The sequence below is a fragment of the Misgurnus anguillicaudatus genome, chromosome 23 (genome assembly GCF_027580225.2).
Source record: "Misgurnus anguillicaudatus chromosome 23, ASM2758022v2, whole genome shotgun sequence".
NCBI lineage: Eukaryota > Metazoa > Chordata > Actinopteri > Cypriniformes > Cobitidae > Misgurnus > Misgurnus anguillicaudatus.
The window spans coordinates 14,646,943-14,661,627 of NC_073359.2; the positions used below are offsets into that span (position 1 = coordinate 14,646,943).

The 14,685-nt window shown below is 36.4% G+C and overlaps 1 protein-coding gene across 3 annotated transcripts in view; it reads right to left on the minus strand.

The window, feature by feature from the left end:
- The window catches only part of tasora (transcription activation suppressor a), a 102,874-nt gene that overhangs the window by 59,299 nt on the left and 28,890 nt on the right, over nucleotides 1-14,685 (minus strand). For all 3 annotated transcript variants that reach the window (XM_055217555.2, XM_055217556.2, XM_055217557.2), the window contains exons 2-3: nucleotides 9,049-9,194; nucleotides 7,535-7,627 (exon numbers count right to left, since the gene is read on the minus strand). In XM_055217555.2, coding sequence (XP_055073530.2) covers nucleotides 7,535-7,627; nucleotides 9,049-9,194 — 239 coding nt within the window. The remainder of the gene's footprint in view (nucleotides 1-7,534; nucleotides 7,628-9,048; nucleotides 9,195-14,685) is intronic.

The window sequence follows — 14,685 nt, forward strand, 5'->3', positions numbered from 1 at the left end:
ACCTGGCTTTCGACACAGTAGGTATGTTTACATGCAAACAAATAATCAGTTGGTAAACGTATTGGTGGCTCAATCGTATTAAAAAGCCTTCATGTTAACACCTTAATCAATACGATTGAGGTCGACCGGATACAAATTTGTATCGTATTGAAGTGGGTGATGTACTCAGATCTGTGATCCAATCAGCAGGAGAAAAGTATGCATGTAAACGCGTGAATCGTTGTATTTTCTCAATTGGATGCAAAAATACATTGTGCACATGCGCAGAACATTTGTGCTCAAGTTCACATCTTATATTTCCTCATATTTATGTCTCACATAAATATGTTTCACATAGCACACAAGCTCTTAGCCCACCAGCTTAGGCAATCATCTGCTTCCCATATTATTCCAGCTATTAAAGTAAGCAATGTCCTATTGTCAGATTACTTCAATAATGGATTTACGGAATTTTATTAATTATTGTACTCTTCTGAACAAGATCCTGATTACCTAGACTATGATTTTTTTTAAAAGACCTTTCATTGCCCTGCATCATTACTGATGCTATGCAATCTTTGGATAGTCCCATTTCTTTAGAAGAGGTTAACAAGGCAATATTAGCTATGCAAAGTGGTAAGAGCCCTGGGACTGATGGTTTTCCAGCCGATTTTTTAAAAAAGTTCTCCAGACAATTAGCCCCCTTTTTGTTAAACATGTACAGTGAATCACTAGATGTGGCCTGTCTTCCTCAATCTCTACGAGAAGCATTGATTTCATTAATTTTGAAAAAGGACAAAGACCCTTATATGTGCAGTTCATATCGCCCAATTTCTTCATTAAATGCCGATAAGGTTAAGGTTTTAGCTAAAATTCTCGCTTCAAGACTGGAATCAATTCTTCAAAATATATTTTCTACTGACCAAACAGGTTTTCTTAAAAACAGATTCTCTTTTTTTAATGCCAGGCGTTTATTCAATATAATCTACCATCCCATGTCTTCATTAACACCTGAAGCTCTGATTCCTTCTTGATGCTGAAAACCCATTTGACAGGGTGGAGTGGAATTATTTATTTCATACCCTTTATAAATTTGGTTTTGGTAAAAGTTTTATTTCTTGGATTAAATTATTATATAAGTCTCCATTGGCCTCGGTACGTACCAATAATACTTCTTCAGCATATTTTAAAATTAATAGAGGTACAAGGCAAGGGTGCCCCCTTTCACCTCTTTTATTTGCAATTGCAATTGCGCCCTTGGCCATTGCCCTGCGTCAAAATCTAAAAATAGCTGGCATAATGAGAGGAGGCCAAGAACATAAAGGGCTCTATCTTACACCCGGCGCAATGCGGCGCAATGCAGCGCAATGCGTGACGCAAGTGTCTTTTGCTAGTTTCCACCCTGCGCAATTATAATTTCACGTTTAGCGCCGCGTTGTTTAAATAGCAAATGCATTTGCGCCTCCTTTTGCGCCCATGGGCATTCTGGTCTAAAAACGAGGTGTGTTCAGGCGCATTGTTATTTTGAGGCAACAAAAATAGACTACGCCATTGACCAACAAAAACCTGGTCTAAAGTCAATGGCGCAATATGTTTTTTGTTATTTAAAGAGCGCATTAGTAATATGCGCCTAAACGGGACGACAACGCGGGTTTGCGTAACACATTCGTGAATGTGCAGCAGCCCAAAAACGCTTTTAAATATGAAAGATTAAAGGATTGAATGTAAAAGATTATTATTGAGTCTCTTGGACATAAATGAGGACCAATTATGAGACGTTAGAAGGCACAAAGAGCTGCTTCACCTGCAGCCTGGAAAGTAAATAAATGCTTTGCTTGAAACAAATGCATCAGTTTTTTTTTAATGCTACCTCACAGATTTATTGTATATTATGACTCTGTAACTGTGGATATGGTGAGATAAGAAACATTTTTAAGTAATGCTTAAAAAAAACTGACGCTGTCCAAGTGCTGAACCTTGCGGAGGGCCGTTTGTAAATTCTTTATCTCCTGTTTGTTACAAATCAAGTATTTTTACAGTACAAACCTTTTCTAACATACTTGTAAATTATTTTTTGATGATATTGGATAGTTTGCTTAGTTTTTCAGTTTACAAAGTCCGTCATCTAAATAGGGATTAGACATAGCGCCAGCGCAACAGGCTTTTAAAGGGGATTAGAGCTGAGACTCTCATTGGTTTATTACACGTTACGCCCAAAATACTCCCATTACCCATTAAAAAAATAGGACCAACCCTTTTCGACCGTGCGCTCGGCGCACAAACCATTTTTACCGTTGTTAAATTAGCAAAAGTGGATTCGGACACGCCCATTTAGACGTTGCGCTGTGCGCTTTAGACAATGCGCTTAGATCCTTAAAATAGTGCCCAAAGTCTCTTTATATGCAGATGATCAGCTTTTATACATTCTCTACCCCAGGTCTTGAATACTTTTGACATGTTTGGTAAGCTTTCAGGTTATAATTTGAACCTACAGAAAAGTGAAATTTTTCCTATTAATAAGGCAGCCCGAGATTTTTGTTTTTCATCCTTCCCATTTAAAGTCTCGCAATCATTTACATATCTTGGTGTATGTGTGACCAACACTTTCCCTAAACTTTTTACAGAAAATGTTATTTATTTACTGGAAAAAGTGGAGCATGATTTAAAACGTTGGGCTCTATTACCACTGTCAACTGTAGGTCGCATAAACACTATCAAAATGAATGTACTTCCAAAGTTCACTTGTCTTTTTCAGTGTATTCCGATATTTATTCCCCGCTCTTTTTTGATAGACTACACAGAGCTCTCATCTTATTTATATGGAATGGTAAACCTTCCAGAATGAGTAAGAGTCTTTTAGAACGCCCTAAGCCACTTGGAGGAATGTCCCTGCCATATTTTCAGTGTTATTACTGGGCTTCCCTGTAGTAAATTTACAGGAAATCTGTTGGTCAGATCTACATTAAGAATATGGAAGCAGTTAAGAAGTTATTTCGGCTGGCAATCTATAGTCTCAGCCTCAGACGTCACGCCCACAAACTGTTGGCTGAACGTCTGATGTTTTTCGTACACTTTTCTGGAAACCCTGTGAAAATGTTAAAGTCGCCTTTGATTGGTTGGAAAAAAACGGATTTCCAGGAGACGCGAGTGTCGCGATTAGTTTCAGTCCCTGGAAAACAAAGCTCTGACGTTCCATTGAGGAAGAGAATCAGTCGTGTTCACGTGGATAATAATGAGCAGTTATCATGATCAGCTAAACATTGGATTCTCAAAAATATGCATAGTTCGCGGCATCGACTCTCTAAAAGGCGTCCAAGAGTTTTCTTTAAGGCAGTTAGTGGAGTTTAAAAGTTTGGTTCTCCTGAATTGCTTGTATGTGTTAAAAAGTGAAGAGATATGCTTCAAACAGACGTTTAACAGGATCGTCTCATTGGTGTGGCTGTTGATGAAGTGCTCAACGTTGTCCTATGGTGAGTAATGTTGTTTATTTAGATACTATTTGGTTGCGGCTGGTTATTTCAATAACTGACTTGTTGCCAGCCGGCTCGTTATTGTGGGGAGTCCGAAACGTGACGCTAGATGAAACGAACTGTGATTGGTTGTTTGACATGTCGGTCAAACAGCTCGTGGGCGGGCTTTGTCCAGAAAAAGCAGCGAAAAACACCAGACCTTCAGTATTGAAGGTCTGGCTACGCAAGACTAGGCAATCTATGTCTCCCGAATCTCCCATATGTAACAATCATGTTTTTAGTCCCTCAATAATTGACAAATCATTTTCATGTTGGCATTCAAAAGGTATTCGGGAAATCAATGATTTATACCAGGAAGGGGCTTTCTGCTCATTCCAGCAGATATCTAAACAATTTAATATTCCTGGGAATAACTTCAAATAAGGGATTTTGTACGTAAAATGTTTTCCCAGTTCCCTGCCTCACCTTCTTGCTTCCCATATGACTCCTTACTAGAGAACCCTTTAGATTGGAAAGGCATTATATCAACACTTTACAGTAAAATTTTGACTCCAACCTATGCTTCTCTTTCAAAAATAAAGGCCTCGTGGGAGGAAGACTTAGACAGGGCTATATCAGATGATGAATGGGATTTGATTTTAAGTAAGATACATAAGTCCTCTATTTGTGCGGGACATGGATTTCTGTTATGTAAAGTTGTTTATCGTGTGCACTGGACAAAGTTGAAATTATCTCGACATTTTTCACATTTAGACCCTATTTGTGACCGCTGTAAGGATACTCCAGCCTCTCATGCACATATGTTCTGGTCCTGTATAAAGCTTAGAGACTTTTGGTCTACTGTTTTTGAAACTCTTTCAGGGTTTCTAGGAAAGTCAATTATACCTTGTCCTCTGATAGGAATTTTTGATGTTACTCCAGCTTCATATAAACTGACTAAAATACAGACTCACTGCATGGCTTTTACCATGCCTGTTAGCTAAACGGCTGATATTGATGAGATGGAAAGAGGAGAAACCACCATCCTCCAAGCAATGGATTTACAATGTCCTTTTTTTAAGTTGGAAAAAATTAGATACTCCCTGAAAGGTGCGCTTAACCCAGTGGTTCTAAAAATTTTTAAGCGTGCGGCCCCCCTATAAACGTTGCTTTCCTTCGCGGCCCCCCAAAGAAAATTTATTACAATTTTTTTCAAAAACGTAAAATTTTAATAAAAAAAAAAACAACAAAATTATATTATAAAAAGTAGTGCTGTTGGTTAGTAGCCTTATTCTTTTAGGTTTAATTACATAGAATTCATTATAAATTAATGTATTTTATCAATTGTCAAAGCTGGGGCCCCCCTGGCACCATCTTGCGGCCCCCAGTTTGAGAACCACTGGCTTAACCAATTCAATATAACTTGGGATCCTTTCAAACAATATGTTAAGGACCATGTGGCAATATTAGATGTAGACTGATTCTATGCTTCAGCTGTTTTTTTTCTTTTAATTGATTCTTTTTTATATATTTAAATCTTGAATATGTATTTCAACTGAGTATTCTGTTTACTTTTTTTGAACTGCCACTTTTTTCTGTTTTGTTTTGTTATGTCATGTATTCCTTTCTTGTTTCTGTAATAATAATAATAATAAAAATATATCGTCGCTGCCCGATGAAACTCACGTATGTCCAAAACGGTTACTTTTCAGGAAGTGAAAAAAACACAGTATATCAAAAGCAGTTGAATGTAGCGTTGTCATACTTGGTACGGCATCTTTACATGTAAACATTCTTGCCAGTGTAATGATATAATCCACATTTGACCAAAATTGAGTTTAAATGGACAAACATGCATATTTTATAGTAACGGTGGTCGATATACGTTCTTCCGATCATTAATTAGAATGGCTAAGTCGAGTTTTATATTAAAGATCTGATAAAAACATTACTGCAGGACAGGAAAAATATTGAATAGCGGCACATCAAAAATTGGCATAGATTAGGCCAGTCAACAACAAGAAAATACTCAGCATAAAACCCTCAACAATGTCGACTGCACACATGTAACAGTCCCTGCAACACCAGCTAAACAGTGCCAAAGCACCATACCGTAGAAAACAGCAGCGCGTTTAGTCAATGATTACAATGAATTTCATTACATATGTAAAAGAAGACACATCATAAGCATACAACGCAACATATGTGACCCTGGACCACAAAACCAGTCTTAAGCATCGCTTGATTTTTCAGAACATTTTAACCAAATGCTTTCAAAAAGTGGTGGGATGTCCCCAGCGCCACCAGTGTAAATAACACCTATGCTAGACAGATACTTTGTTTGCACAGTCCTACCGTAATTTTGTCACTCCTAGACGTACGTCTGGCGTCAGGGGGAAACGTTTACCTTGATGAAGGAAAGTCATTGTCTCACCAGGCTATGTTTATTCGGCTATATCCAGTGCTGAGCTTCGATGAAACTTTACGAGACCGGCGAGATGCTTACACAGGGCGGGAGATACGTGGCGTGATTGACAGCTTTGACACCAAATGGATATACGTGAAAATCAGATGGCATGATTTCACAACTTTTCATTGTCCATTTAGGTATGTGAAGCATACTGTATACGCAAATGAACCTGGACATTCAATCCGTCTAAAAATCTCAAAATGGACATACGTGGTTTTCATCGAGCAGCGACACTACATACAAAAAAAAAATATTTATGTCTCACATAATTCTCGTCACAGAAACATACAATAGCAAGGCAATAGCAAAACGCATTATTAAAGGGGCCATGGCATGAAAATCTGAATTTTCCATGTTTAAGTGCTATGATTGGGTCCCCAGTGCTTCTATCAACCTAGAAAATGTGAAAAAGATCAACCCAGTAACTTAGTTTTGGTAAACCATTCTCTACAAACACATGAGAAAATAGGTCATTGAAATTTGTCTCTCCTTGTGATGTCATAAGGAGCTCTTATTATAATAATATAACCCCTTAATCTGCACTATCCAATCACAGCACTGCCATTGAATGCAGAGAAAAATAGAGAGAGAGAAAATAATTCACAGCACAATTGAGTTTCAATTGTAACAAACCGCTCATTTGCATTTTAAAGGACACACCCAAAACGGCACATTTTGCACAAATCTACAAAGTGGCAATTTTAACATGATATAATAAATTATCTGTGGGATATTTTGAGCTAAAACTTTACATATGTGCTCTGGGGACACCAAAGATTTATTTGACATCTTAAAAAAAGTCTTCTGCCATGGCCCCTTTAAAGCAATGTCATGCGCTGTACATTCTGCAGCGTTCATGTGTACTTTTATAACATTAGGCTATATATAGCAATAAAATAGTGTTGAAAATGTAGTTTTCATTTCCTATATCTGAAAACTTCTTCAGAACAACTTTCTCCAACTCAGCTTTGTACATTTATCCAGAGATAAAGCGTGAACTCGACAAGAGATGCTGTGCGCTGGATGCCATTGCAAAGTCCTCTTGCCAAGGCTTTTTTCAAGTTCAGATTTGGCAACTGTTTAAACGGTCTCCGTGGGTTGTTTTTTCCTGAGGGTTAAAGATGAAAGGGTTTTGTTCATTAGTTATTAGTATTTTGACTGTGAATAGTCATTGGGATGCTTTTGAGCTAGTTTTGAATATCCATTGGGATGCTTTTGATACGCAAAACTGGCAACCCTGGCTGTGCACTTGCACAAACGTTCGGTTAAGATTATAAAGAATGTATATGTAAACAAACATTTTAATCAGATTGCAATGTTTAGGGTGCATGTAAACTGTATTGCCGTAACCTTCAATCGTATTAAATTCAGTTGGATTGACAAATTTTTTTGCATGTAAACATAGCCAATGTACCTGGTTCAAATCCACCGTTTGCAAATCTCGCTCTTCTCTCTTTCTTCATCACATATCACAACGAAAAGGAATTAATATGGTACTGACATGTCAAAGTAGTAAAATTTTAATGATTTCACCGGAGTCTGCCATACTTTGGCTTTAGGTGAATTGATGGCACTGATTGTGAGTCTGCTTGTGTCTGTGTGCTGGTGTGATGGGGATAATGGTTAATGGTTTTACCTTCTGAGCATCACAGAGCAGGAAACAGAAACTTTCAGAGAGCTCTTTCTCTGTACGTCCATCCTGTTTTAGTTCTCTTCTTTTTTCCATGAACTGAACATTCAAAACATCACAAAATCATTTTTGTTGAAATATACAATCTCACTTCTAACACTCCAGATTTAATCATTTTGTAATAACTCGGTTTCTTATACCTTGGGCAAGTTTGTCTTTATCCTACACAATATAGGATAAAGATATCAGTTTTTCAACATGTTTGACAAAAATACCTGTTTACATAAAACATAGCATAATCTACGACGCCCAAAACTAAAAAAGCATTTAAATACAATTAAAAATGCAAGCAGCAATTGTCTGGGTCCAAGCAGGTTCAGACAAATAAGGAAACGTCCCTGATTTATAACCACAAGGTCATTATTGTTAGCGCTGGATTATGCAACAGATTTGGTGATTTAATTTAATTTTTACGGTTTTGATTTGTTTCAATATTGATTAGTCCCAGATGCGTGGTTCATCTGTATGTGCAGATAATAAAAATATTAATGCACTTGTAAACATAGAACGCTGTATAAACTTAATTAAATCTAAACTCATGATTGTGTCTAATATTTTTCTAAAAGGGACGTGTCGATCCGATACATGAAATGGGTGTACATGAAATGGGTGTCTGGGCCAATCTGGACCTTTTTGTTGGTCCAACTCATTCATTAAATTTAAAAGTCCAACATCAATAATATTAAACAAAAACTATTAAAAAATATATTGAATATTCAAGTCATTTTCGGTTTTCGGCCAAGCACATACATAATTTTCTGTATCGGTTTCTGCCCAAATTTTTTCTTTCGGGGCATCAATACTGTTATTGTCTGTTTACATTACATACACATCATAACTATCTCAAAAAATAAATTGCTTTTCTCACAAATCTATCGTTTTGTTTCAGAAGACATTTATTAACCCACTACAGTCATATGGATTACTTTTATGTTTATCCCAGTCAATGCCATTATAAAGCAAGGAAGAGAGACAGGATATTGTTTAATATAACTCTAAATGAGTTCGTCTGAAATAAGAAAGACAAACATCTTGGAGAACATGGGGGTGAGTAAAAAAACAGTAGTAATTTTGGGGTGGAGAAATCCTTTAAAGGCGGAGTCCACGATGTTTGAAAAACGCTTTGGAAAATTAGACGGGCCGACTACCAAAACACACTTATAGCCAATCAAATCAAATCAAATCAAATGCCGGGTTGCGTATGTGTGGGGCGGGTCTATTAACAGAAGGTCCAGATTCTATTGGGGTAGGGGCGTGTTTGTTTAGGTGATTTCAAATATCAACATTGGCTTTCAAACATCATGGACTCCGCCTTTAAATTAAACTCATACAGAACCCTAAATTACTTCAAACTAAAGTCCTGAGATACTTAATAGCAACAACAATATTTAAAACAGACAAAATCATAACTGTATCTTTACAACTGAAATAAAGATAACAAAAATTGATAAAGCACTTACATCTTTCTCCAGTGTCTCATTGTGTACAAGGCGTGGCTTGGAGTACACAAATGTCCCCATCGATAAGGAATCCTTGTAACAGGACGTAAGGATCTGCAGTATGTCAGCAAACTCTCTCGAGTCTGTGGACACATGCTGGAACAAATCTGTGAACAGAGAGCAAAACCAACAGAGCATAACTACATTTCTCATAATTACATAATTATTCTAGTTACCCTAATAAGGCATGCAACACCATGAGACAATAACATGTAGTAGCTTTTAGATAGATAGATATATGAAGATGTTTTTAAATAATTATTCTATTATTATCATCACCAACGCGCATTTGTGATGCCCGGACACCTTCTTGCACCTGAATAATGTAATGCGCGTGGCTTAGATTTTCTTGCACTTGAGCTTCTGTTATTGGTTGTATTCGCGCAGTGAGTGAGTTGGAAGGACCGTTCCATGGCATGCTAGAAATATCAGAGCACCTGGGCGCTTAAATTAATGGCTTCATGTTTAAGAAGGTTGCAGCTGTGACAGTATTTGTGTGCATTTAATTGAAAATTTTCGGTAGACACCAAGTACTGCAGGGCTTGACATTAACTTTTTGAGGAACTTGTCCTTCGGACAAGTACATTTATGTTTCACTTGTCCATGCACAAAAGTCACTTGTCCGGGTAAAGATTTATAATATAATGTACTTTTTGTGTTTTGCTAATCAGTGGCGGAGCAAGGGATTTTTCATAGGGGTGGCCAGGCAGGGGTCAGCAGTTACTCTGGGGTGGCACATAAAATCTCTATCATCCAACCTTAAAATACTATTAAGTATTATAGGTGCGTTAATCACAATGATGTATAACATACAATTGCTACAATACTTTAATTTTAATTAAAATGAATTGAGATTCACATACAATTCATAGTCATAATTCACCCTCATGTTTTTTTTTTACTATTTAATCAAATAAAACTTTTGAAATTTACTTTCAAACCAGAATTTATATCTCCCATTGCTAAAAAAACTATAGAGACCAGAAAATCACGTGAATTTTGTAGGCCACTGAAATGTATTTTACTAAGATTCATTTGGCTGCTTCTTGCTACTCTTTCTGAAGAAGGATGCTATATCTGCTGCCATTCTCTTCATTTTTTCCCACATTTCAATGATTGTCTGACATTAAAACACTACAGCAAAACATTAAAACATTACCATGTTTTAAAAAACGTATTAGGGTAAATGTATCTAGATTATCTGTTATATATAAAATCAATCTTAATCCTAGCATTTACACTGTAATGTTTGTGTGGGATTTTTGAATGTACAGTGACAAACTCTGTCAGATTCAAATCGGCTGGCGCGCTGAAAGAGAGATTCTCATTATAAAATAGATTCTTAAACACGATTTTAAGCCCATTATGTTTTTTTACCGAACTTTAGAAAAGAAAAAATACGGACTTAAATTGGCTTTTTTGACACACAGGGATGAAAATGCGGTTGAAGTGCCTGTAATTTATATTCACGCCGGAGCCTGAAGACATCACTCTCCACTCCATGCCGTCTCGCCCCTCCGTGTTCGGCGATCAGGTTTCATGCGCGCACAGCTTGTTTAGTAACAATAACAGTAAAGTGTAAACGTGTGTGTGTAAACGTGTGTGTGTGTGTGTGTGTGTGGACGCGCTGCGCTCTCTGTTCAATATTCCGCTCGGTGTTTGCGCTGCACGTTCTGCTGTCGTAAACGTCACATAACGTTAAGTAACAATGTTTGAAATTTAACTTGTCTAGTCGGACAACTAATTTTCTCTTAAACTTGTCCTTCAAAAATGTCGAGCCCTGTACTGACACTTAGTAATTGAATAACAATAATCTGACACGCGCCGCGTATGTATTAAACCCTATATATGTTTAATGGACCGTCCCTCCCCTTTGTGCAGAGAGCTGTTTTTTTCTTTAGAAGCCCTTGAACACAGGATGGAAGACAGTAAATTATGATTAACAATGAATTTTGTGTATAGTTCATATCATACACCATATGACTTCTGTTACTTTCACCAGCAAAATAAATAAATAAGGAAAAATGAAAAAGTGCGGTGATAACGATGATGACCTCAGCACCGCGGTAGGCATCTCATTACTGCGGTGACGCGGTTATCGTCACAGCCCTGCCCTCAAGTAATATGTAACTTATCTTATTTCCACAATGGCATGTCTTTTCTGTCTGTGTTTGCGTGTTTACAATTATCCAATTGAGTGCGCACATTTATATTTTACAGTTCTACTTAATTTACTGCAGCACGCACCTTTCTCCCTCACATAACTGAAAAGTAGAGCTGCAGAATTCTGTATAAAATTAGAATCACGATTCTTTTGCTTAAAATAAAGATCACGATTCTCTCAAGATTCTCAAGAACTTCGTTAATTTTGAAGACATACAACCCCTGAACATTAGTTTAAAGGGGACATATTATGAGATTTTTTTTAAAGATGTAAACTAAGTCTTAATCTAGGTCTGAGCAAAAGTGTGCCGTTTTGGGTGTGTCATTTAAAATGCAAATGAGCGGATGAAGTGCAAACACTGATCACAATGATGGTGGTTTGTTGCAACTGAAACTCAATTGTGCTGTGAAGTTTTTTCTCTCTCTCTTTCTCTTTGCACTAAATGGTTGTGCTGTGGTTGGATAGTAGGGATGGGCATAATTAATCGACGATCGATAATTGATTGTTAAGAATTTCGTCGATTTCGTAATTTGTTATCAATTAATCAAATGCATTTTTTTATGTTACTCCTGTTTCACAAATACTCCATATGCAGTGCGTTTGCGTATGTGTGCGGCGAATCCGTCAAGCACTCGTTGCAGTGCGCTGTTGACCGCTTATTCTGCATATAAAACGTTCATGTGATTGACACTTTCTGTGAACACTTTTCCGCATAAACAATAGAACAAAGCATCATTTTTTTTACAAAACAATATATTTTAGATATTATTTGACAGACTAGTAAGTGTGTATTAAGGATGTTTAAAACTCTAGCCTGGTGGTCAGGATCTGAATGGATCAAATCAGCAGTTTTGCAATGGTTTATTTATCTCCACATATATCATAAATAAAAATAAGCAGAGTAACTTTGCAAGTCTACCCTTCCACATTATATATTTCTTACTATGTATGTATATGATTTCCAAATAATAAACGAGAGTATTCAACGACAAAAAGCGTCTCATATGGAAATAAATCCTCACAATATTATTATTTCTCAAAACTTTATGACAAAAATAAGCAACTGTATTCCTACAGTTATTCAAAGATGCACATTATTCCGCATATAATTTGAATATTATACAAAAGTATTCATATAACGGCACGTTTCATATGGCAAATAAATATCATCACATTAACATAACAGCATAATGAAATGAATAAACAGACAATGAAACAGGATTGAAATATAAATTGTATTATTATTACCGGAACAAGCAATATTGCTAAAATAATATCTGAGGTAAATGCGTCAAAAACGCTGTTACCCGCACAATAAGTCTAAATGAGCAATACAAGTGAAAAAAGCATTATTAGGCCATGTCTCAAAACTTTATATGACAAAAATATATTTAAAATTACAGTTATTCAAAGATGCACACATTATTCCATATTACTCCCGTTTATGAGCACGTTTGTCTCTGGCCTCGCTTTGTTATGTAATAGATTGACAGGTGCGCATCTCCGTCTTTAAAACATATATAATTTTGTAATTACTACCTTAGGAAAATTAGCCATGATTTTATCATTGTGAAAATGTTTTTTTTTTTTTGCAGATTAAAAAACGATTTGTATTTCCGCAATTTTACTACAAATACCATGGTTATGGTATATTGTGGAGTTGGAGACCATAGTAAATGTCTACTGTTGTTTTACAACAAATAAAAACTAAAAGACTATGTTAGTATAATTATACAATGGTAAATGGGGCTCACAAAACGCACGCTGTTTCACACATACTCTGTATGCGGAATAAGTTAGCGCTGAGGTACCTGTGCATCCCGGTCAGTCTCCTCGGAGCGGCTGTTTTCGGCGGCGGCTGGACTGACGGTCACCATGGGTTGCGGTCCCGTCTGACCCCAAAACATGCTTTTATTTCTCAAAAAATCAGTAGACTGGTGCAGAAGTTTTATGCGAGTTACTAAAGTTAGTTATTTTTCACGAGGCTTTAAGTAACCTAATTTGTTATAGCCTAATGTTAGGAAGGCTAATATCTTGCACTTTCTTCTGGCTTGAATAATTTTGAGTTACATTTTGACAAAACCTTTCAGATCTAAGTATTATGTTTTTTGTTTAATTTAATGTTAAACATGAATCTGTTTTTTTTTTATTTGGAACTAATAATGAGGTCTTTGTTTAAGAACTCTGGCTCGCAGCTGCAGGTTCCGCTGCTTTAGAGCACCGCACATGCACGCACATATATGTTTGAAACATAGTTTAACTGTCTGCCACAAGTTGATCTTGTAATAAAGATCTCATCGAGGAAAAACACGCTGTATATTTGTATTCATTGCATTTTTTAAGTATAAAAGTTAAATAACAAATTTTATTATAAAAATATTAATGATTAATCGATAGTCGATCGTTAATTCTCCCGACGATCGACAAAGAAAACTTAATCGAATGCCCATCCCTAGCAAACACAGAGCGGAATATTCAACAGAGAGCGCGGCACGCCGACACACACGTTTAAATGTTACTCTTATTGTTACTAAACAAGCTGTGCACGCATTTAACCTGATCGCCGAACACTAAGGGGCGGTAGTCGTGGGACGGCATGGAGTGGAGTGGAGAGTGATGTTTCTTTAGGCTCCGGCGTGAATATAAATGACTGGCACTTCAACCGCGTTTTCATCAATGTGTGTCAAAAAAGCAGATTTAAGTCCGTATTTTTTCTCTTCTAACGTTCGGTAAAACACATAATGAGCTAAATCTTGTTAAAGAATCTGTTTAATAACGAGAATCTCTCTTTCAGCGCGCCTATGTGTGTGCGCCCTGCGCGACAGCTGATTTGAATCTGACAGTTCGTCACTGCACATTAAAAATCCCACATGAACATTACAGAGTAAATGCTAGGTTTAACATGGATTTATATATATATAACAAATAATCTAGATGTATTTATCCTAATAAGTTTTTTAAAACATGGTAATGTTTTAATGTTTTGCTTTAGTGTTTTAAAGTCAGACAATTATTGAAATGTGGGAAAAATGAAGAGAATGGCAGCAGATATAGCATCCTTCTTCAGAAAGAGTAGCAAGAAGCAGCCAAATGAATCTTAGTAAAATACATTTCAGTGGCCTACAAAATTCACATGATTTTCTGGTCTCTATAGTTTTTTCAGCAATGGGAGATATAAATTCTGATTTCAAAGTAAATTTCAAAAGTTTTATTTGATTAAATAGTTTAAAAAAAACATGAGGTTGAATTATTACTATAAATTGTATGTAAATCTCAATTGATTTTAATTAAAATTAAAGTATTGTAGCAATTGTATGTTATACATTATTCTGATTAACACACCTATAATACTTAAAAGTATTTTAAGGGTGGATGATAGAGATTTTATGTGCCACCCCGGAGTAACTGCTGACCCCTGCCTGGCCACCCCTATG